This window comes from Plecotus auritus, assembly GCF_963455305.1.
Source record: "Plecotus auritus genome assembly, chromosome: 9".
Taxonomy (NCBI): domain Eukaryota; kingdom Metazoa; phylum Chordata; class Mammalia; order Chiroptera; family Vespertilionidae; genus Plecotus; species Plecotus auritus.
This window is the reverse complement of record NC_137783.1, coordinates 85,390,168-85,415,834: the sequence shown is the minus strand read 5'-3', so window position 1 is coordinate 85,415,834 and position 25,667 is coordinate 85,390,168. Positions and strand designations below refer to the sequence as shown.

The following is a 25,667-nucleotide window of genomic DNA, read 5'->3' as shown; positions in this document are numbered from 1 at the left end:
CATGTTGTGTTCTCCAATGACATGCCTGTTTTTCCTCACTCCACCTCTGAAGGTCACATCCATTCAGACCTAGTTCATGCTAGTTCCTCGAAGACTTCGCAAAATGAAAGTAATCTCTCCTTGAGTGTTCACTTACGTTTTTTGCACTTTTATCACTACACTTAGCATACTGGTCTTTGATAATAGCTGTTTTTGTTTTTATTACCTTTCCAATTCAATTTTAAGCATCCTAAGAGCAGAATTTATGTCCAGCTAATTCTCTGCAACTCCCATAGTACCTGGCACACACCCAAAACACATTAAGTTCAAAATGAACATTTGCTGAGTGAATATAACAAAGAAATGTCAGAGGCTTATATAGCAGAATTATCACTAAACTTCAATAGGAAGATCAGCAGGGTTTTTGTACCTTTGAATCTAACTATAGTAACCTATTAGAACTCTGATTTCTCCGCTCCTGACTACTGTACTTGGATCATTATTAACAGTAATAGTTAACATGTACATAGCACTTATTATGTGTCATGCACTGTTTTAAGTTCTTTACATATATTTACTCATTGCATTCTTACACAACGCTATAAAGTAGTACTAGGAGTAAACTAAGGCATAAAGATTTTTTTAAGATATATTTCTATTGATTTCAGAGAGGAAGGGAGAGGGAGAGACATAGAAACATCAACGATGAGAGAGAATCATTAATCAACTGCTTCCTGCACGTCCCCTACTGGGGATTGAGCCAGCAACCCTGGCATGTTCCCTTGATCAGAATCAAACCCGGGACCATTCAATCCACAGGCCAATGCTCCATCCACTGAGCCTAACTGGCTAGGGCTAGGCACAGAGATTCACATCATAGTTCCTTTCCCTCTAACTGTATAAGAGAAAGAAAGGCCAATGAAAATGCAAATCAGTCAAAATAGTAGCCAACAATTTTCAAAAGTTATAATGGCCAAAAAAAATTGATTAAACATTGCAACACTCTACACAGTTTACTTCAATCAGTCTTCACAAAACCCTGTGGGTTGGAATCAGTTGTATGTTTCACTTTCCATTCTTTCCCTATTCATATTTTAATGGATATTAATGTCTATGCTTTCTCCCCCAAAGTAAAAGAAGTTTCTACTATCTATCATCTATAATCAATTTCCACCGTTCTCCGGGAACACTTAGTTACTTCCAGCTAATTAGTGTAAAAGTTAAGCAGAATTATCTTCCTGACTGTAGGCCCTGGATTTGCATAGGAACTTACTTTGCCAGAGGTCAACTGTGTTGCAACTAATCAGTAGATTGACAAAGCATGTATAATAAGTATTTTTAAAATAAAACAAAACATCCTACCTAATAAAAGAGTAATATGCAAATTAACCATCACTCCACCACACCACAAGCCACACCCACCAGCCAATCAGGAGCGAGTATGCAAATTAACCCAACCAAAATGGCTGCAGCCACGGAGTGAGCAGGAGGCTTGTGTTTTCCTGGCAATGGAGGAAGCCAAGCTTTCCGCACACCCTGGCTGGCCTAGGCCTCCACTCAAGGCTACAAAGTTTCAATTATAGAAGATAAATAAATCCCAACAAAAATGGCTGCAACCACTGAGCTGGAGAGAGCAGGAGGATTGGGTTTCCCTGGCAATGGAGGAAGCCAAGCTTTCCGCATAAAATGGCCCACCCAGGCCTCCACTCAAGGCTACAAAGTTTCAATTATAGAAGATAAATAAATCCCAACAAAATGGCGGCAGCCACGGAGCTGGAGAGAGCAGGAGGCTTGAGTTGCCTCCGGCGATGGAGGAAGCCAAGTTCCTGCAGCCCTGGCCTGCCTTGGCCTCCGCTTAAGGCTACAAAGATTCAGTTAATGAAGATAAATAAATCCCAACAAAAATGGCTGTGGCCACGGAGCGAGCAGGAGGCTTGGCTCCACTCAAGGCTACAAAGTTTCAATTGTAGAAGATAAATAAATCCCAGATACCAGGGCCTCCGCTTGGGCCACCGGGGGGCATGGCGGCCTGCAAACCACCACAGGCCCCTCGCCCAGGCCGCCCCACGCCCCAAGGGAACCCCCACCCTGATCCAGGACACCCTTCAGGGCAAACCAGCCGGCCCCAACCCGTGCACCAGGCCTCTATCCTATCTAATAAAAGAATAATATGCAAATTGACTGTCACTCCAACACACAAGATGGCTGCCAGAAGATGGCCAGCAGGAGAGGGCAGTTTGGAGGGACAGGCCTGCAAGGGAGGGCAGTTGGGGGCAATCAAGCCTGCAGGGGAGGGCAGTTAGGGGTGACCAGGCTTGTGTGGGGGGGTAGTTAGGGGCAATTGGGCCAGCAGGGGAGCAGTTAGGCATCGATCAGGCTGGCAGGCAGAAACGGTTAGGGGCAATCAGGAAGGCAGGCAGGTGAGCAGTTGGGACCCAGCAGTCCTGGATTGTGAGAGGGATCCCAGATTGGAGAGGGTGCAGGCTGGGCTAAGGGACACACACCCCCATGCACGAATTTTGTGCACTGGGCCTCTAGTTTTCTAAATAAAAACCTTGAGTGGAAAATTACCTAGGATCAATTTCTTTACAGAAATTTATCTCCACATAATGAGGTTGCTATATAAGTTTTAACAATCTCTAGGAAGTTATAAAAATTGTCTTTGACTTCATAAAAATCCCAGAAAGGTTACAAACAAATAAGGTATGCAAGGATTTTGGTATGCCTTTTGTTGCTGTTAACAATGAAAGCAAATTTACTTAGTAGAATATGAAAGGTAACGATTGAATAAGCATGTGGCTTAATGTTAAAAAGACTGTTTGATTCCCCACTTACTGTTCAAAACCCATGACTGGCTATTACATTCACAATTAGAAAACTTCTATTTGATTTGGTGATATCCCAACTACTACAGAATATTTTTTTAAAATATTTTATTGATTTTTTACAGAGAGGAAGAGAGAGGGATAGAGAGTTAGAAACATCGATGAGAGAGAAACATCGATCAGCTGCCTCCTGAACACCTCCTACTGGGGATGTGCCCTTGACCGGAATCGAACCTGGGACCTTTCAGTCCACAGGCCGACGCTCTATCCACTGAGCCAAACCGGTTAGGGCAACTGTAGAATATTGAAATAACTGATGTAGGTGCCCCAACACAAAACTGAATAGCCAGTTGTGGATAAAGTTCTGTGTCTGGGCATATAATCAGTTATTGGATATTCTATTGTAGTAGGGACGTCACTTTAAATCAAAAGCTAGATATGATTAAGCTTAGCGAGGAAGGCATGTCAAAAGCTGAGAAAGGCCAAAAACTAGGCCTCTTGCACTAGTTAGCCTAATTGTGAATGCAAAGGAAAAGTTCTTTAAGAAAATTAAAGTGCTACTCCAGTGAGCACACAAATGATAAATTGAAACAGACTACTGCTGATAGGGACCAAGTTTTAGTGGTCTGGACAGAGGATCAAACCAGACAGAAGCGTGATCGAGGGCAACACCCTAACTCTCTTCAGTTCTACGAAGGCAGAGAGAGGTGAGGAAGCTGCAGAAGAAAAGTTGGAAGCTAGAAGTTGGTTCATGAGGTTTAAGGAAAGAAGCCATCTCTAAAACAAAAGTGCAAGGTGAATCAACAACGGCTGATGAAGAAGCTGTAGCAAGTTATCCTGAAGATCTAGCTAAGATAATGAATGGAGGCGGCTACACTAAACAACAGCTATTCAGTGCAGGTGGAACAGCCATCAAGGACTTTCATAGCTAGAGAGAGAAGCCAATGCTTGGCTTCAGAGCCTCAAAGGACAGGCTCACAGTCTCTACTCTGTCTGTGCTCTATAAACGGAACAAAGCCTGCGTAACAGCCCATCTGTGGATAACATGGTTTACTGAGTACTTTAGGCCCCCTGTTGTGACCTACTGCTCAGCGAAAAAGATTCCTTTCAAAATATTACTGTTCATTGACAAATCACATGGTTACCCCTGAGCTCCGATGAGATGCACAATGAGATCCATGTTGTTTTCATGCCTGCTAACACAGCATCCATTCTGCAGCCTATGGATCAAGGAGTAATTTTGACTTTCAGGTTTTATTACTTAATATATACCCCATAAAGTTATCACCGCCATAGATGGTGATTCCTCTGGTGGATCTGGGCAAAGTGAATTGAAAACCTTATGAAAGGAATCACCATTCTCGACGTCCTTAGGAACTGTGAATGGAAATTGTCACGATAGAGTCACTTATCATGGGAACTAAAATGGAGCCAGGAGGTCATGAAGAGGTTGTCTTATGCTCATCCCACCCATGAACTTTTGAACCAGGTATGAGATCATATCCTGAACATTACTTCCTTTTCACCATGGCAACGAGACCATCTAAAGTCTCCATCCTGTCAGGAGCCAATAGAATCTCTGTATCTTTCATTTGCATAGAGGACCTAAATGAGGTTTGAATTCTTGGACTTTCAAAGAGCAGTGATTTTCAACCGCTGTGCTGCAAGAATTTTTAAAACATGCCATACTGTCAGGGGCAGAAATAGAATATTGGAAACTAATTATACGAAGTATTAATTATGCTGTTAACCATGACGGTTCTGTTCTGATTAGAAAGCACATTTTCACTTGGCTGGGAGTTGTACGCCCTGGGACATGGGAGCTCACATTGGAATGCAGTCCATCCTCCTGTCCCGAGAACTGCCTGTCATTATGGAAAGATTTATAAATTCACGGCTGAGACAATCGAGTCCTAGAGGCACCTGCTCTTTACGACCCCCAATCCCTATTACATATAATCTGGTCCCGGGGAGCCTGCCCTCCGTGACGCACCGCCCCTCCCAAGTCCATGACTTGTAACTTGTAATGATTATCCCATGCCCACTTCCCCATGCCTGTAATTCCTACTTTCCCAAGTAATCTTTGTCCTTCTACCCAATATAAGCAGCTGGCTTATGGTGGGGTGCAGAGCAGATTTTTGTGGATGACTTGCTGCTCTCCCATACTGCAGGCATCAATGGAATAAACGCTTATATATTATTCAACCCTGTCTCTGCTTAATTGGCTGAAGTAGTGACAGGCAGCCCGGACCCCTTGATTGTCCGGTTACAATAACTATTTAGTCAGGGGCACTGACATCTTTTCCCTTAAGACTTTCAAATAAAAAAAATGAAAACAGCTAACACAATAATTGCCTGGTATAAATGAATAAAAATTGCCCTATTTTTTGTCAGATAGGCAAAAAATATATATTTTTTGGACTTGCACAGAATTTTAGTTCATGTGTGCCATGAGATGAAAAAGGTTGAAAATCACTGCCATTAGAGGAACATCCTGGAACTTGCTCACCTCAGGACCTCACTACCTGAACCTAACCAATCCTTTTTAACTAGTTATCATGTTAGAAAGCCAACAGGAAAAGCTTTCTTTATTACAAAATGTGTGGTTTTGCCTTTATAAACTCTGCCTTTCTTTGTTCTCGCTGGGGTGCAAACTGAGCTGCTACCTGAATATGCGTCTCCCAGATTAGAATTCTGTAAGATCCCAAAAGAACTTCGAATTGCTACAATCTCAGCATAAAACTTAAATGGATGAGGATTTGCTTCTGATAATGGAGAAAATAAAATAGAATTAGCATTGCTAAGAGAGTCACTTAATATGGAGCTGGGAGGCCCTGAGGAAGTGGGGCCTCGGTTCTCAGAGCTGCTACTAAGATGCTAACCTGTTGCTAAACTCTGCTCAAGGCTGAGCCATAAACATCCCGGAACAACTGCTTTGTGGACATATAGGGACTTTCCTTCCTCTTTGTAGTTTTCACCTCCCTCGTTTGCATATTGGAACTAACCAATCCCTGCTAACCTGGCCAGCACCCTTCATTTGCATGAAGAACCTAAATGGCACTGCGCCTGTGATTTTATAAACCCTGCCTTTGTTCTCTTTGGAGTTCAATTTGGGTTGCCACCTAAATCTGCACCTCCTGGATTGCAATCCGCTTTGCTCAAATAAATGCTTTTTTATTTTCTTCAATATGGCCTAAGCCTATTCTATTCTTTGGTTAACACTTCTTATGGGTGAGCAAAGAAAGTGGTTTCTTTAGAGCAGTGGTTTCTCAACCTTTCTAATGCCGTGACCCTTTAATACAGTTCCTCATGTTGTGGTGACCCCCAACCATAAAATTACTTTCGTTGCTACTTCGTAACTGTAATTTTGCTACTGTTAATGAATCGTAATGTAAATATCTGTGTTTTCCGATGGTCTTAGGCCACCCTGCTAGCGGTTCTCAACCTGTGAGTCGCGACCCACAGGTTGAGAACCACTGCTGTAGAGCCTAAGACCATCGGAAAACACAGATATTTACATTACGATTCATTAACAGTAGCAAAATTACAGTTACGAAGTAGCAACGAAAGTAATTTTATGGTTGGGGGTCACCACAACATGAGGAACTGTATTAAAGGGTCGCGGCATTAGGAAGGTTGAGAACCACTGGTTTAGAGGGAATCTCCTGCTGGTGAAGAGGCTGTGAAGATTGTTGAAATGACAAGGACGTAGAATTATTACATAAATTTAGTTGACAGAGTAATGGCAGGGTTTGAGGACTGACTCCAATTTTGAAAGAAATTCTACTGTCAAATAACAACTCCTGCTATAGAGAAATCATTTGTGAAAGGAAGAGTCAAGCGACGTGGCACATCTCATTGTTGTCTTATTTTAAGAAATTACCGCAGCTACCCCAACCTTCAGCAACCACCACGTTGATCAGCCAGGAGCCATCAACACTGAAGCAAGGCCCTCCACCAGAAAAAGATTACCATTTGCTGAAGGCTCTGATGATGGTTAGCACTTTTTAAGCAATAAAGTATTTTTAAATTAACTTATACACTTTTTTTTAGACAATGCTATCGCACACGTATTGACTACAGTCAGTGTGAGTTCATGTGACTCGCTCTTTTGCAGTGGTCTGGAACTAAACCCACAATATCTCCAAGGTATGCCTGTGTATGTTGATGAAAAATAATTTAAAAAGCACTGACTGCATATTTGCATATGTTAAGAAGTTACTGGGACTGATATCACCAAATGATGATGAAACAGGAATTTTAGGGGAATACAGGCAGGCTTAGGGAATTTTTAGAATTGGTATCCATGGAAAAACACAGGGCTATAGATTGGGAGAAGGTACATCTCCATAACACAAGGAAGCCAGGTGCAGTTACAATTCCATCAGATAAGGAAGCAGCAACAGGTGCAGGAAGCAGCAACAGTTGCATTTAGCAAGACAAGGGAGCTGGAAGTAGCAAAAAAGATCTATATTTACAAAATAAAGAAGGAAGAAAGAAAGCCAGAAAGAAAAAACAATGAGGGAGGAGGGCATTACATGTCCCATGTGGTGTCTGACCTTTGAGTTCACGAGTTACTTTAGTAACCAGTCTAAGGGAATAGTGACCAATCAGAGGAGATATCAAGGCACCAGGATCTGCAGCCTTTCTAAGCCATAGGGAAAAGGAACTCAGTGGGACCCTTTCCCCCTCCCCACGTGGGAGTCATTTCTGTGGGACCCTTTCCCCCCTCCCCACGTGGGAATCCATTCTGTGGGACCCTTTTCCCCCGCCCCATGTGGGAGTCCATTCTGTGGAACCCTTTTCCCTCTCCCCCAGGATGGCACAGAACCATGCTGAGAGGTCTTTCCTGTGCCTAAAGTCCACTCAGAGTGAAGAGAGAGCCCAGGGTGGACATCCAAGTCAGCAATCCTAACCAACTGTTCCCAGCCAGCAGTCCCTTCTTCCATTGACTTCAAAGCCCAGACAGTGACCTCACCCAAAACAGACCCTGCAAGCAAGCCCCACCTGCCCAGAGGTGTTACCAGCAGACATGTTCAGAAACCCAAACTCAGTTGATCAATGAAGAACTTTCTCTGCCAAAGCAAGTCTATAAAGTCTGGAAGAGGAGACCGCTTATTCAGATGTGCTGATACCAACAGAAGGAATCACAGGTCACCAAAAAGCTAGTAGCAATGACCCCACCAAAGGAAACAAATAAAGCGCTAAGTGAGGCTGTAGGAGGGGCTCTATGGTTGGTTGGGTTCTTTGGTCAGGGTTTCTTGGTGGTTGGGACCCATACTGAGCAGTAGGTGGGGCTAGGAATTAGCTTCTCTGCCCTGGTGGGGCAGCGGGATGGGCCCAAGGACCTACACAGCTTGTTGTTTGGGGACCCAAATCAGGGAAATACTATTTGTAACAGAACCAAGCTTTGACTGCATATCACCATGAAAACCAAACTCATGAGACAGATGCTGGTGAAAAAGGCTTATTCGAGTGCCAGCATCTCAAGAAGATGGGGGACATCTTAGCATCTCAGTGCAAGCAGTGGTTTTTATAGGGAGGGAGAGGAAGAGCAGAAGAAAGAGATCAGGAGGAGGGGCTGTGAACGAGCAGGCAGTGTCCTTGCTGGCCCTGATAAGGACTGTTAGTGCCAGCATACTGGAACTGGTCAGAGCTAGCCAGATTCTGCAGTTGGGTGATCTGGGTCCACCAAAGTCATGTGTACAAGCAGGATCAAACTGCTGATACCTGCAATACACTTATAAAGAAACTGCCAATATGTGAGTTCCTTTGATCCGTTTGTTAGTACATTTTATTCTAATTCCATTTTATGGTTGGGCAAAGTAGTATAAAGTTTTTATTCACTGTTACATGTTCACTGTGGTCTGCCGTTGACCGAAATGTCATCATGTGGTGTATAACTGTCTAAGTTTTCAAATGTCAAAAACAAAGAATTTTGAAAGCAGTAAGAGAAAGGAGAAAAATTACATACAAGGGAATCCCTCCTCATAAGACTATCAAAGGATTTCTCAACAGGAATGTTTCAAGCCAGGAGACAATGGGATGTTATACTCCAAATATTGGGGGAAAACAAAACCTGCCAACCACAAATTCCATACCTGGCAAAGCTGTCCTTTAGAGAGATAGGCTTTCCCAAACAGGAACTGAAGGAGCTCGTCACCATTAGACCTGCCTTATAAGAAATGCCAAAGGAAGTTATTTGAGTAAAAGAATGCTAATCCTATCTAATAAAGAGGGGATATGCTAATTGACCATCACTCCATCACAAAGATGGCTGCATTCACAGCTGAGGCCAAGTTCCCATAAGGAGCCTTAATGAGCAATCAGCAGGGACCTGAGGCTACGCCCTCCCCGCCCCGTGGGGCTTGATAGGGGGCCTCAGGCTGCGCCCCCCCACCCCAGCGCCAGGCAGGGGGACCTCAGACCGCACCCCCCGCCCGGCAGGGCTTGACAGGGGACCTCAGGCTGTGTCCCCCGCCCCAGCACCGGGCCAGGGGACCTGAGGCTGCGGCCCCCTGCCTGGCTGGGCTTGACAGGAGACCTCAGGCTGTGCCCCACAACCAGCAGGGCTTGACGGGGGACCTGAGGCTGCATCCCCCTCCCGGTACTAGGCGGGGAGACCTGAGGCTGTGCCCCCCGTCTGGCGGGGCTTGACGGGGGACCTCAGGCCATGCACCCCACCCAGCGGGGCTTGACAGGGGATCTCAGGCTGTGTCCCCCACCTGGCGGGGGTTGATGGAGGACCTCAGGCCATGCCCCCCATCCTGGTGCTGGGCCAGGGGACCTCAGGCTACACCCCTGCCCGGCAGGGCTTGACAAGGGTGGGACTGGCTGGGTCTGGATCTAGCCCAATAGGGGGTGGGGGCAGCCGGGTCTGGGTCTCACGTGATTTTGAGGTGCATGTGGGTGGGCAGGGACTTGACTCTGGGTCCCATGGTGTGCCCAGACTCTGACAGGAGGAAGGTTTTCATATACATTTCACTAATTTTCTTTCATCTCTGACACCTCTATTATAGAGAAAGGGCAAATAGCAATATTAAATTATTTCCTCTAATTAATCCCCTTTTAATGTGCACGAATTTTGTGCACCGGGTCACTAGTTAAAATCATAAAAACATAAGAAGGTAATATAAAAGTCACTGGTAATGGTAAATATATAGTCAAAGTAAGATTCTGTAATATGGTACTGGTGGTGCACAATTCACTTAGAACTCTAGTTTAAAAGTTAAAAAACAGATATAGTAAAAATAACCCAAGCTACAATAATCTGTTTTTAATTAAACAATATAAAAATGTTAACTGTAACATGAACAGACTGAAATGTGAGAGGGAATAGAGAAGTGTAAAGTTTAGAATTCTTTTGGAGTTAAGTTGTTACCAGTTGCAAATAGGATGTTATAATGTTAAGTCTCATGGTAACCACAAGAGAAAAACCCATAGTACTTACACAAAAGAATATGACAAAGAAGTCAAAGCATGCCGGTACCAAAAGACGACACCACACACACACACACACACACACACACACACACACACACACACACAGCAGGATGCAAAACAAGGAACAATGGGTATACAAAAAAGCCAGGAAAATATTAACAAAATGGCAATAATAAGTCCTTACTTGTTAATAATTATTTTAAATGTAAATAGACAAAATTCTCTCTTCAGTAGAATGGCTGAATAGGTATAAAAACAAGATTCAATGATATGCTGCCCACAAGAGACTCACTTTTGCCTCAAAGACACACAACCTGAGAGTGAAAGAATGGGAAAATATATTTCAAGCAAATGGTATCCAAAAACCTCCAGGGGTAGCCAAATTTATATCAGACAAAATTGATTTTAAACTTTTAAAAATGATAAAGAGAGACAAAGGGCATCATAAAACAATAAAGGGTTCAATTCATCAATAAATTATAATTATAAGTATTTATGCACTCAACTTTGGAGCATCCAATATATGTAAAGCAACAATTAACAGAACTAAAAAAAAGAAAGAAATAAATAAACAGCAATACAATTTTGTTGGAAACTTTAATATTCCCTGCTCTCAACCATGGATAGATCATCCTGACAGAGAGGATCATTAAGGAAACAGCAGATTTAAACACAATAAACCAAACAGACATAACAGACATACACAGAACACTCTAACATACAGAACATCTTTGTAATTCTTTCAACAATAAAGATTTAAGGAAAAAAGAGAACATTCTATCAGCAACAGCAAATACAACTTCTCAGACATATACAGAACATTTTCTAGATTAGACCATATGTTAGGCCACAAAACAAGTCTTAGCAAATTCCAGAAGACTGACATCATACCAAGTATCTTCTCTGACTGCAATGCTATGAAATGAGAAATCAATAACTGGAGTAAAACTCAAAAATTCATGGAGATGACATACATAGAACACATAGAAATTAAACAACTGCTCTCCTAACATCCAATGGGTCAAACAACAAACTGAAGGGGAAATGTGAAAGGATCTAAGTCAAATGAAAACGGAAACACAACATACCCACACGTATGGGATGTAGCAAAAGGAGCACAAGGATGGAAGTTCGTGGCAATAAATGCCTTCATTAAGAAACAAGATCTCAAATAAACAACTTAACTCTACACCTTAAGTGACTAGGAAAAGAACTCTGAGCCCCAAATGAGCAGAGGACAGCAGTAATAAAGACTGGAGCAGAAATAAATAAAATAGAGGACAGGAAAACAATAGAAAAGATGAACAAAACTAAGAGTTGTTTCTTTGCAAGGATAAACAAATTTGACAAACTTTTAAATAGACTAATAAAAAAGAAGAGAGGACCCAAATCAACAAATTATAAATGAAAAAGAATTCATTATAGCTGACACCATAGAAATAAAAAAGATCATAAGAGTTACATAAAGCAAGTGCTGGTAAGGATGTGGAGAAATCAGGATGCTCAGACACTGCTTGCGGGAACGAAAAACTGCAGCCAACAGTCGGTAGCAGTTCATTAAGCAGAGTTACTATGAGTCAGCAATTCCACTCAAGAAAAATAAATACATACATCCAAATAAATGTTTACTGCAGCATTATTTATAACTGGCCAAGAGGTGGAAACAACCCAAATGTCCTTCAATGATGAGTAGATAACCAAAATGTAGTATATACACACAATGGAATATTATTCAGCCATAAAAGGGAATGAATGAAATACTGGTGCAAGCTACAACTAGGATGAACATTGAAAACATTATATTAAGTGAAAGAAGCCAGTCACAAAAGACAATATACTACATGACTCCATTCATATGAAAGTCCAGAACAAGGACATCTATAGGGGCAGAAAGTAGATTAGTACTGCTTAGGGCTGAGGGTGGAAGTGGGGTAGGGAACAAGGGGATGGTAGCTAAAGGGCACTGGGTTTCTTTTTGGGGTAATGACAATGTCCTAAAATTGACAGTGGTTGCACATATCTGTGACTATACTAAAAACCACTGAATTGTACAGCTGAAAGGAGTGAATTGTATGGTATGTGAATTATAGCCAATAAAGCTGTTTAAAAAAAAACCACACCCAAAATCAGTATGAAAATATCCTCAAATTTACTCATAGTTAAAGGAATGTAAGTCTAAATGACAACACTTTATTAATCACATCTCAGCCAGTGGGAGTAAACTGGTGTAACTTCTTGGAAGACAATTTAGCAATGTATCACCAATTAAAATACACACACCACACACCACTCACTCAGCGATTCCACTACTAGGAAAGAGCACCACAGAAGCATACCAAGGCTGACCCGGAAGGATGCTCACTGTAGCACTGCTCGAAACAGCAGACTGCAAAGAACCTAAATGTCCATCCATAGAGATCTGGGTGAACGAGTTCTGCTGCATCCGCACTGGGGAATGCTATGCAGCCATTAGGAAGGATGAGGTGTAAGTGAGACCAACTAGGCAGAGAACAATGCTTAGCATTGTCCATTTATGTTAATAAAAAACTTACATACTATATACAGATTATGCTTAAGTTATTTTTCGGAAGGAAGCATGTGAACCTGGTAACCATTTCTGTCTTGAGACACGACAAACGGTTGTCCCACCAAGGGAGATGAGAAACACATCAGCTCTTTGGGTGGAGAGGAGGAGTCTGGCTTTTGACTGTTAAGTACATTTGGGAAAAGGACTGCTGGGCTCCATGGGGAAAGTAAGACTAGTATTATATACATAATGTTTAGACTTTTAGAAATCATGTACATGTCTTAGTTTTATTCTACAATAAATTTTAAGCAAAACGACCCATTAAAAAAAGACACAGACAAGCAAAAAGAGGAGCCAAAAAGTTAACATCTGCTACCAATTACTGCTTAAGTCTAATCAGTACATCACACAGTCTCTTCTTAAGAACTTTATACACGTGGGGACGTTACTCGAGGAATCTTTATGTATTACTCAACACGGAGGGTAAGTCTGAATTTTAGTCTGAGAGAAGTCACGAGAGGGCAGAGCTAGCCTGCCAGCTTTCTTGAAAAAAGAGTCTAATAGAAAACATACAAAAGGAAGTGCCATGCATTCAATCCCAGCTGGGCCATTCTCCTACGTAAACTAGAATTCAGATTCAACAAGGACCTACTGTGCAGCTGGTATGTGCCGGACCCGTCACAGGCTTTATCGAAAGACCAAAGGAGGCAGGAGGCAGGTGGTGGGCTTTTCTGCCCCAGGCCCACTTTTTGGGAGGGAAGTGAGGGGTGGCTATGTTTCATCATCTATACCATCTTTTGTTTTTCCTGCTTTTGAAAAAAAGTATTTTAAGAATGGCGCAAGCTTTTATTTTTCTCTTATTTCTGTGGCTGCTTAGTCTTTTTTCAGCATTTCTGGGAATTTTGCATGTTTTCTCAGTTCATGTACTTCCCCCACTGTTTATCTTTCCTAACCCTAGTGCTCGCTTTGGCAGCACATACACTATCTCTCCTAACCCTCTTTCTCCAGATCTCCTCCCCCTGCCCGCCCTCCTCACAATCCCAAGCCAACATTCACAATTTCCTGGGTTTTCCCAGAACTCATTCAACAGGCTGGTTACTCGGCCCCATCTCTCTAACCCTTAACATGTTAAATGTTCTCTGTTAGAGTCCTCACCAGATTGAGCACAGGAGCAGGTCTTGGCCTGAACTGGAAGCATTTCGTTGGGCCCCCAACTGCAGCTTTAGGACAGAGGAATGCTTCAGGAAAACACACCAGAACCGGCCCCATTTTATTATTACACCTGCTGCCCAGGGATGTGGGGAGTATGCAGGTGCACAGTGGCTCAGAATCACTATCGCATTTTAATGCTTTCAGAGCTACACCACCCCCAATTAAAAAAAAAAAAAAAAAAAAAAGACCCAGAGAAGTCAATGAAGTTGCCAGCATCCACATTTCCTGCCTTCTCTTCTGGAGCCTCTCCTACTGTTTCAAAATATAAATCTTCTACCTTAAATACTGATTCTGTTTCCTAACTTCCAAGACGTAGTAACGTAACTACAGTACAGACGCACCACTGCGTGCCAGCTGCAGTGACCTGCCTGCTTCTGCTCCCTGGTAATTCTCTACCACGTTCATATATAGATATATTTATTCATTTTATCCTGTTCATTATTTTTTTAATCACGATCCCAAACCATCTTCCTTTGTTGCTTCTCTCCTTATAGTGTGGATCTCCCCATCTGGATATAAACTTCATGTGAGTAGGTATTTATCCGTCTTATTTATCAGTAGACTAGATGCCTCTGCCTAAAACAGTGACCAGCAGTGTGGGCAGTCAAAACAAACATCTGTTCACTGAATAAGTGAACATAATATTGCATGATTTCCCTATTCTACATTCCTTGAGACAACATCTGATGATGTTAAAAATTACTAGCAATTTTCACATGTAATCTCAAAAACATGAGCTGAACACAATCAAGTCTTTGAGGAGCTGAGGCAATTAAGTACAAACAAGTTCTTCATAGTAGTTAGGGAAATTCTTTCCTAGTGCTGGTTCCTTAGCCCCTTATCTCTAACCCTTAAAATGTTAAATGTTCTCCTTTATCAATCATTAGTTAAAAACAAATGTCAGCATCTATAGGTCTGACTGTTTCCTTGTCTATCACCACCTGCATCTAAAGCAACCCGTCAGGGCCACTGGTTTTTGTGTTATAGCAGCTTAAAACCAAGCAGCAAGTTTCCATCTAATACTTCTTTCATACACAAAACATTTTACCTAAAGTAAGTAGAAAAAGGTAGTATGAAATATGGAGTTATGTACATGATGGATTCTTTCCACTTTAGTAAGACTTTCAGTGTTTCCACTGGGGGTAAAAATTGGACTACAAAATTATCTGAGTAAGTTGTTCCCAAATTTTCAATGCCCTCTTCTGCAGAAATCTAAGCCCAACCCATGTTTATCTGCTCAAATTTGTTATGGCCCTGCCAGGTCTCTGGAAAAAGCCAACCCTATCAGAATAGCCCATGTGACTGAACCAAGATGGGTTACCAAGCCAAAGGCAATCATGTACAGATGGAACATTAAGGGAGAAATTGCTTTGAAACTGGTTTGGTACAAACTATACCCAAGAAAGGAGCTTCAAACTGGATGTAAGTACCCTGAACCCCTCAGATTGCTCTTTTTGGGGAAGCATCAATGCTAAGTAATCAGAGAAGGCTGTATCCTGAATGACAGCTAGCCGGTGTTCTGGCTACAGATGAGACCTGGTATCCTGAACCATGCCACATTCTCTTGCATCCTTGCCCAAACTCACATTACTAAAAATCATCTGGGCATATGTCTTCCTTGCACCATAAAGAATACATTCATCCACCCACAGACCCTAAAATATAAACCGCCTAACTTTACATGAAACAGGGGAAACCATTTTCTCCATAATCTGAAAACACGAAGAAGTCCCTGCAGAAAAGAATGTCAAAGGTATGGCTGTTTTCGAATAACAATGAGGGCATTCAAAAAATAAAAGAACTGCTACGTGTAATTCAGTGGTATCATTGGAAAGTAACCTTAATTCCAGTTTCTTTGACTTCAGGTATCTATCTTACTCTATAAACAAGAAACCCCCTCTACCCCCACCACGCTATAATAATGGATAAGATTAGGGCATGGACCAGTCATGTCTGCAAAATGTACACAGCAGTTCTTCAATCAAGTTAAGTCAGCAATTATAAAATATGTCTTTGGTTCCATAATTCAGTTCAACCAACATGCGTGCATATCTGCTATGTATTGGGCACAGTGTTAGGAGCTAGGATGAATAAATCATTATACCACTTCCAAGGAACTTAGATGGAGACTAAAAAAAGTAAAGAAAAAAGATATCCTGAATCCAATGTGGTAAGTCCTATAAAAGTGATAGGCACCTCATGTGGGAAGTAATATTGCTGGCAGCCTCCACTTTTCCCTGAAATACACATCATACAGGAGTTTGCCAAAGGAAGATGTTATTTTCCTTTTGGGATTGGTGCCAATTAAACTGGGCTAAATAGCACCAAACAAACTGGTAAACAGTTATGTTCAAAAAACAGTATTTCGACAATTAGAAACATCCATGCTACTATAACAGAAAATATTAAGCATCATGTCCTATACAAATTCAACATTCTATCTAATAAAGAGGGAATATGCTAATTGACCATCACTCCGTCACAAAGATGGCTGCACCCACAGCTGAGGCCAAGTTCCCATAAGGAGCCTTAACAAGCAATCAGCAGGGACCTGAGGCTATGCCCTCCCCCACCTGGCAGGGCTTGACAGGGGACCTCAGGTGGTGTCCCCTGCCCTGGCACCAGGCTGGGGGACCTCAGACTGCACCCCCCACCCGGTGGGGATTGACGGGGGACCTCAGGCCGTGCCCCCCGCCCCAGCACTGGACCAGGGGACCTGAGGCTGCACTCCGCTGCCTGGCTGGGCTTGATAGGAAACCTCAGGCCATGCCCCCCCCACCCAGCGGGGCTTGACAGGGGACCTCAAGGTGCGCTTCCTGTCCTGGTGCTGGGCTAGGGGGCCTCAGGTTTCTCCCCCCGCCCCAGTGCCAGGCCGGAGGACCTCAGGCCGCACCCCCCACTTGGTGGGGCTTGACAGGGGACCTCAAGGTGCACCCCCAGTGCTGGGTCGGGGGAACTCAGGCCATGCCCCCGCCCAGCGGGGCTTGACGGGGGACCTGAGGCTGCGCCCCCCTGCCGGTGGGGCTTGACGGGGACCTAAGGCTGCGCCCCCCCTCCCGGTGCTGGGCCTGAGGCTGCGCACCCCCTGCTTGGTGGGGCTTGATGGGGGACCTCAGGCCATGTCCCCCACCTGGCGGGGCTTGACGGAGGACCTCAAGGCATGCCCCACGCCCCGGTCTGGGGGACCTCAGGCCAGCCCCCTCCCGTCCTGGAGCCAGGCCAGGGGACCTGAGGCTACACCCCCTGCCCGGCAGGGCTTAACAAGGGTGAGACTTGCCGGGTCTGGATCTAGCCCAATGGGGGGATGGGGATGGCCGGGTCTGGGTCTCACGTGATTTTGAGGTGCATGTGGGTGGGCGGGGACTTGACTCTGGGTCCCATGGTGAGCCCCAGACTCTGACAGAAGGAAGGTTTTCATATATATTTTACTAATTTTCTTCCATCTCTGACACTTCTATTATAGAGAAAGGGCAAATAGCAATATTAAATTATTTCCTCTAATTAATCCCCTTTTAATGTGCACGAATTTCGTGCACCGGGTCACTAGTGTTACATAAGGGTTTTCAAGATTCAAAGAAGATTCAAACACTTCCCATAACTGTTATAGTATCACAATTATGGGAAGTGTTACACACTGAACAACAAATTTTGTTTATAAAACCTGTATTATCTGATCTTGTTAGAAAAAATAATTTGAGGCCATGCTTTCTTTTTTTCCCCCCTCAATAAATTTCCCTGAGCTACAGGGGCATTCAAAATCCTCCCACCAACTCTGAAGCTATCCTCAAAGCACTGTGCTGATCTTTAACAGCTTCACAGTTGATGTCAGCAGTGGTATATCTTGGCTGAAAAGTGTTTTTTAAAGTTAAGGCCACACCACAGTTTCCAGGATATTCAGCAGTACAGAATTAGAGTTAATAAAGGTCAACAGGAAAAGACATCTACGAATTTAATAAACTATTTTAAGAAAACCTTCCCACAGCTGCCCAACAATAACCATTATTACATTTTGGGGTAATCTATCTAGACTTCCCCTCCAATAAAAATGACTCCGTAGAATTACTGAAACTGAAATAAAAGTATACCCTGACTATGTTCAGCCAGCAACCAGTAGGAAAACGGCATAGATAATGAAAAAACACAGAAGTAAACTAACAATATGAACTCCCTGGAGCACTGGTACACCCCTGAGAATAAAACTCTACAAAGTTGAACAACAATGTGAATGTACCTATTGCCACTGAATTCTATACTTTAAAATGGCTGACATCATAAATATTGTTATATATATTTTTCCACAGTGAAAACAAGCCTCCCCCCCCCAAAAAAAAAAACAACAACAAAAAAAACCACCCCAACAAGCCAGGGCTTGGTCCATTTTGTATCCTTAGCATCTAGAACATGTCAGCACATTAGAGACACTCAATAAATAATTTGGTGAATAAAACTAGGGTCTAGCAATAGGATCTGTGTACCTTTTCCCTAGTTTCTACCTCAGTCAACTCTGAAGAATAAGGATATTAAAAGATAACCTAAATATTGCTTATAAGAAACATGCCCTGCTGGTTTACTACTGATAATTAAGACCTCAATGGTTCCTATAGCATCTTCCCAGCTAGTGAACTCAGAATTCCAAGGAGAAATCCATTTGTCCCAAACTAAAAGCACAGGGAAAATGTATCAACAAGTGTTTCAACAGGGAAGCAAGACGGGGGTTGGGAGGATTGAAGTCCGATGGCTGCAATGTAAGCAGAGTCTACTTAGAGTCCGCCAAGGCAACTTAAGGCTGTCATGGCTGGCCAGCTTAACGTGACTTGTTTCCCCAGCAAGACCAGCAGACTTATATATATTCATATTTCATGTGTACAGGCAGAGTGCAAAACCTTCACACCTAAAAATGTGCTTTAAAACACAGTATGAAGTTCTAATATGTTTTAGAATATATTCACATCTTTGCTAGACTGAGAAAGATTATTCATCCAGTGGACTATATCATTTATTGATGCCTACTAAGAGCAGCCCTTGGGATAGGCTTTAGGGATTCATGAATAAATGATGGTTAAAACAGGTCAGTATACCGGCTTTCATGGACTTTCCTGCTGATATTACTTTATGTATTCTAGACAGATAAAAATCCCTTTCTTGAACCTTTCTAAACGTACCTGTTGGCTCAGTAGTAGAGGTATGGGAAAATGTGGAAGGTTGTCTGCTTGAAGAGCCTATAAAAATAAATAGCTTGTGATTAATGAACATATAATAGTTAACTAAGAACACTGGTAATATATTGTGGTGGAGGTGTGGGGAGGGTCGATTATTCCACAAGTAGTTCTAAGGTCTACTTTTGCCACTGTTGCTATGAAACATACTGTCAGTAAATCTGTAACTGTATTATTGTTTTTTCAAGAAGAAAACATATAGTTTATGTAACGAACACTTACATAGTACTTACTACAGTATGTGCCAGCCACTGGATAATTATATAATAGCTTTTCCAAAATTCATTCACCCACATGAGGACACCATGACTGGTGAGAGAAACCGATTTCTACCACTACAACCTTGCTCTTCTGAGTGGAGTGGACTATCATGGGAGGGTCCCTTTGTATTCATGGGTGCTCCAAGGGCTTGCACCACCAACACTCCTAACTTCATACAATTTAGAGAAGATAACTTCACTTTTAATTGAAAGCCTTCTCAGTATGATTCTTAATTTTTTTATGTGCCCCAGGCATGAAACAGCTCCGGCCACCAACACACACAGGCATCAAGCTGGGATGAACTAAGGACTGCATGTCTGCTTTGCCCTTGACCAATATAAGAGCAACATCACCAATCAGGTGTCTCCTTGTCCACTGCCAGGGGGTTATGACTCTTAATTTTTTAAAAATATTTTATTGATTTTGCCGAAACCGGTTTGGCTCAGTGGATAGAGCGTCGGCCTGTGGACTGAAAGGTCCCGGGTTCGATTCCGGTCAAGGGCATGTACCTTGGTTGCGGGCACATCCTCAGTGGGAGGTGTGCAGGAGGCAGCTGGTCGATGTTTCTCTCTCATCGATGTTTCTAGCTCTCTATCCCTCTCCCTTCCTCTCTGTGAAATATCAATAAAATATATTTTCAAAAAAACACAAAAAAACACACATTTTCATTTATTAAAAAAATATATATATATTTTATTGATTTTTTACAGAGAGGAAGGGAGAGGGATAGAGAGTTAGAAACATCGATCAGCTGCATCCTGCACACTCCCCACTGGGGATGTGCCCGCAACCAAGGTACATGCCCTGGACCGGAATCGAACCTGGGACCCTTGAGTCCGCAGGCCTACGCTCTATCCACTGAGCCAAACAAGGTTAGGTCTGACTCTTAATTTTTAACTAGCACCTAAAAGATTTGGAAGAGGTTTAGAAGAACTCTATGCCTGTTAAGCATTTTTTCAGTTGGTTTATTCATCTTGAGTCTTTGTATAAGTATATATATACCATCTGGGAAGAGAGTAAGTGTGCTATTGTATACTTTTCACAAAGGTAGCCTTCCCCCACAATAAACAAAAAACAAACAAACAAACAAAAAACCCTCAGAGTACAACGAAAGGTAGGCAATAACAAGTTTGAAGGATCTATCTTAATTGCATGTGCAAATGTCTTCCTCTTGATAGAACTATAATCCACACACAAAAAAATCTGGTGTGAAGATTAAACTTTAAAAAGATCAAGGTCAGTAGACCATACAGATGTGTTCAGCAGTAGGTATCAAACAAATGTCAATGTTATGAAGAGCTTAGTACATTCCAGGCCTCCTGGGGAGCATGTAACTTGCATTAGCTCATTCAACCCTCCCAACAATTCTGAGGTAGGGATACTGTTTTGCAGTGATAGGAACTGAGGCCCAGAAAAGGCCACCCAGCTAGTAAGTGGCAGAGTCTGGATTCAGACCAGGCTGCTGAATTCCAAAGCCTGTGCATGTGAGTGCCAAAATGGAACTGCTGATTTTCTACTATAAACCCGCTCTCCCCCAGTCTTCCCGGTTAATGTATCACCAGTTGTTCAACCCCAAACCAAGAGGTCCCGATGCAGTTCCTCCCTCTTCCTCATTCCACCACCCACTTCCATCCAATCCATTATGACTTCAGTTCCACCCCCTGAAAAGACCTAGAACCCACCCACTCATCTCCACTATGAGGTGCCACCATCTTTTGTCTGGACTACTGCAGGAATCTCCTGTTTCTGTCTCCCAGCTATTGTCACTCTTATGAAGGATGATTTCCTGGTAATGCATTTTTAATTTTTTGCTTGAGAAAAAAGACAGACTCTTTCTAGCTTTACTAACTTTTCTCCTTTTTTCAATAAACACCTCTCTGAAGTATCTATATGGGCAGGCACTGTTTTTATATCCTGAGAGACTCACGGACAACCATAAGTACAAGAAGGCTGAACACTTGACAGAAAGAACAAGTATTCAATTGAGTAATATACCGAATTGGAGGGGTTGGGGTAGGGGGACTTAAGTTCATGAAGTGGTATAGACTCAGTATGGACTTATTTCATTTCCTAACTGGGTACCCATTATGGTGGCCTTTGAAACCTGTGGCTCACTTTAGAAAGTCCCTGTTATTTGAAGTGTCATGTTCTCCCCGATGCCCCACGCCCCAGCAGTCTGAGGACAGTTTGACTATGGTTTGCCTGAGATTTGATAGATGTAATCAAGAACTGGAAAGAGCCATCTCCTGGCAACCTATTTGAACTCTTGAATACAGCATTTCTGAAGTCACCTGAATCCTTGGACTTTTTCGTTGAAGAGTTAATCAAGTCCCTTCTTGGCTCTAAGGCTGGTTCAAGATGGGTTTCTGTCACTTGCCATCACGAGTCCTAAGTAATAGCCTCTCCCTCCTGCCTCTCATTGCACTCCCACATTCTATCCAGCTGGCTAACTTGTTCATGGTCTCCCCACCTCCTCCAACTGAGGATATTTATGAAACTATGCAACAGACTGTGAAGGATATTTTAAAAGAGGAATTTCAATAATGTTTTTATCTTCTACCACAATATTTTGGGCAATGGCCATATTGTGGATTTTAAGCATTATCTACTTGAAAAGCCAACATCACCCAATGAGGCAAAATGGTTGAGAGTTTGGATTCTGGTCTCTGAAATCAAACATGTATCAGCTGTTTTACTTAGAATAAGTTAGGTAATTTCTAAGCCTCTGTTCATTTATATAATGGGGATAATACTGTGAGGATTTGATGGGATGTGGTATGGACCTCAATTAGCATAGGTAAATAGGAAAAAAATGTCTAGTAAATATTAGCTATGACACTCTACTTCATAATGACACTTTATTTTTTTTAATATATTTTATTGAGTTTTTACAGAGAGGAAGGGAGAGGGATAGAGAGTTAGAAACATCGATGAGAGAGAAACATCAATCAGCTGCCTCCTGCACACCTCCTACTGGGGATGTGCCCACAACCAAGGTACATGCCCTTGACTAGAATCGAACCTGGGACCTTTCAGTCTGCAGGCCGACGCTCTATCCACTGAGCCAAACCAGTTAGGGCCATAGTGACACTTTATACAGATTACACACTGTCTATTAAGACTAGGACCTTTACTTGCTTTTTAAAGAAATCCTCTATAGAGTCTCCCTTTAGTTTCCAGGTAACACTGTCATCTGTAGAAATGGATTCCAGCTTATGTTGGTTATACTAGTTCATAAAAAAGGCTTTTGTATAGTAGAGCATTCATCCTAAGTTTTCCAAATAGCACTAACCTCTAGTGAAACATTAATAAACATGTAGTAAATATTAAAATAGGCAAAAAGTCTTTTATGAAGGCAAAAGAAAAAAAACAAAACAAAAACAAGGACACTCCATTTCTCTAATCAGCAATGCATTAGAGAATCAATAAAGAAGTTTACTCTCACAAAGTAACAAATAAAAATTATTGGCATAAAATTAGCACCAACACACAGTTTTGTTCCGGATTGTTCACTTTTACAATAAGATATCTAATAATACTGAAAATATGGTGATCATGATTTACTGATCCCTTTGCTAAACGATATCAAAATTTGATCTGCAAAGCCAGTTTGTCACATGCACAATTCAGCAAAACAAACAAAAGTTATTGTCTCACTCAGATTATTCTAGCAAAAGCAGGTGTTGTGCCTCTTTATCTGGATAAAACGAATCTAAGGCTAAATATACAACAGGTGGATATAATTTAAATCCATGAAAAACTTTAGTCCCTTAAAGCAACTTATCCTAGTTTACTGACCATTACCCTACTTCTAGAATAGTTTACAAAAATAAAATGTAATATATATATATATATATATATATATATATATATATATATATATATATATATCACATCCCAGTTTCCTGGCCTTATCCAAACAGGACGTTTTCAAACCCCCTTTTCTCAAAAAGAGAAAATTAAAACTTATTTTGTTCTGACCTACTGACCATGTCGTGGGCTCCAGGAGATCGTCAGCTGTGAGCTGATGCGCGCCTCGGCCGGTTAATGCCACACAAGGGGCAGGGGGCGCCCTTCCCCAGGGGGCATAAGCCTCACCTGCTCCGGGAGGGCCGGATGCGCTTCCCAAAAGCTCCCACCATTAGCCCCAAAGTCTTAACTTGAAACGTGAGACCTTGAGAATATCCATCATTTGTTTGCTACTACACAATTAGCCGATCAAACGCCGGGGAGACTCCTGAAAGGTTCCCCAACAAACTCGTAGACCTGCTTCCGCAGGAACCGGTGGACATATTTTCAGCCCCCCTACACAAGGGAGCCTCAGATAAAGGGAAAGGCTGGAGTTAAACTCCAGGGAAAGGCTGGTACAACTAACTTGAGCCCTCCGCTGAAGGCCCGTTCTTGGGTAGCTCAACAGGTCACACGCACTCCTACAGGTGCGCCACCGCCGCCTGCAAAAAAACCTGGGGGGAAGGACCGGGCAATTTCTTCAGCAGGCGGCCCGGGGGCAAGTGGGAGCCGGCCGGAGCCTCAGTTTCCCCGAGACCTCGCCAGGCACCTCCAGTCACCTCCAGACTGGCCTCGTGCGCTCGGCATCAGACGCGCAGAACTTTCCTCACAAGCCGATCCCAACTTGGAAACTCCCGCAGGAAAGCGCGCCTTCCCCCCCGCGCCCACCCCTTCCCCAAGACGCGGCCAGCGCCCCCGCAACCACTCACCCGCCGGGTCTTCGCTGTCCACGACGGCCTTCAGCAGCGCGAGCACCAGCAGCGCCCCCACGATGAACACGGCCCAGCCACCGCGCGTGCCGAGCCCCATTGTTCTCAGGGCGGGACGCGACGGCCTCGAGGGTCCCCGGCCGAGGTGGCGGCGGCGCTAGCGAGAACGACCTTTCTGCACGCGAGCCCGCTCTTGTCCTCTTCCGCCGCGCACGCCTCCCTCCCGCCACCTGCCCCCCAAACACCAAATAGAGCGCGGGAGCCGGGCTGGAGCGCGCGCTGCGTACGGAGCCCGAGCGTTGGGATGGGGCGGAGCCGCGGGGGCGGGGCCGGGGCCGGGGGCGGGGCCAGCATGGGGGGCGGGGTTTGCGGTGTTCCGCGCCTGGACTCCTTCCGATCTCCCCGCCTGATGTGCCCGTGAGCCCGAAACGCTCGAGCAGTTTCCTTTGTTTTCGGAAATGGCAGTTTTGTTCTCCCCGATAAAAGCAAGCACCGCGGCCCCTCCGGATGCAGAGCACGCCAGGCTTCGCTGAGCCCGGAAGGATGTCTTTGAAGAGCAGCTTTCGCGTGAAGCATGGGGGCGTGGGGGGTGGAGTGGGGGTGGCAGTTGCAGGCGAGGGCAGCAAAGCAAGGAGATGAAGGGAGAGACTCAGAGTGGATGGGATTCCCTCTGCGAGGTCCTGGCCATCAGCGCTTTTCTTTCTTGACCCAGCCTAAGTTGGGCGGGGAAGGGGAGATGGTGATGGACAAATTCATTGCTTAAGTTCCTATGTAAAACACATCTCTATACCCCAAATTGTACCCCATCCTCTTCCACAGGTTCCCTGCATTTGCTGTTTCGATGCAATAAAGATACATTTTGTGCAAAAAGAGATTAGTGGAGTGGGCAGGGATGAGAAGAACAGAAGAGTTGCTAGCGTTTCGCAGGCCAGTATAGCCACCAAGGCTGAGGTTGCACAAATCTAACCTAGTCTTCTCGCCTTGGTGTCAGCTGTCCCAGTTCAGATGGAATAACGTGCTTGAAATAGTTTTTGGTTAAGCCCTTGGTTCCAATTCTACTCACCTGTTTTGACTTGCAATGCTTCTAAAATCTGATCTTGTTTCCGCTCAGAATTGTGAATGGACCTGTAGCAACCGTGGCTGATACAGGAGAAAGACAAAAGATTGAGTCCTGGTTTGGGACTTAGCTGAGATGGAAGACAGAAGGATCCCAGGGCACTTAAAATCAAGGAGAACCCCTCACCTGCGAAGCTCTAAATGTTGCTGATCTTTGTATCTGACACAGATTTTATGAAATAAAGGCCACATTGCATTGCAATTCCCAAAAAAATGTGTTAAGAGAGATAGTACTTTCTGTTCTGAGGTAAGTCTATCAATATGGAGCTGACCTGTCATGGAGATTAATTTGGGCAATTTATCCTAAATTTATAAACTTCCATCTGTTGATTCAACCAAACCTGTAAATAATCCCTGGCATCCACCCTGG

The 25,667-nt window shown here is 43.4% G+C and overlaps 1 protein-coding gene across 2 annotated transcripts in view; it reads right to left on the bottom strand.

Annotated features, from left to right (window-relative positions):
• The window catches only part of TMEM123 (transmembrane protein 123), a 55,216-nt gene extending 30,729 nt beyond the window's left edge, over positions 1 to 24,487 (bottom strand). The window contains exons 1-2 of one of the 2 annotated variants that reach the window (XM_080640525.1): positions 24,182 to 24,487; positions 19,149 to 19,205 (exon numbers count right to left, since the gene is read on the bottom strand). In XM_080640525.1, the coding sequence (XP_080496651.1) occupies positions 19,149 to 19,205; positions 24,182 to 24,281 (157 nt within the window). In that variant the 5' untranslated portion in view covers positions 24,282 to 24,487. The remainder of the gene's footprint in view (positions 1 to 19,148; positions 19,206 to 24,181) is intronic. The other variant, XM_080640526.1, reaches the window with a different exon arrangement.
• Between the last annotated feature and the right edge of the window lie 1,180 nt (positions 24,488 to 25,667).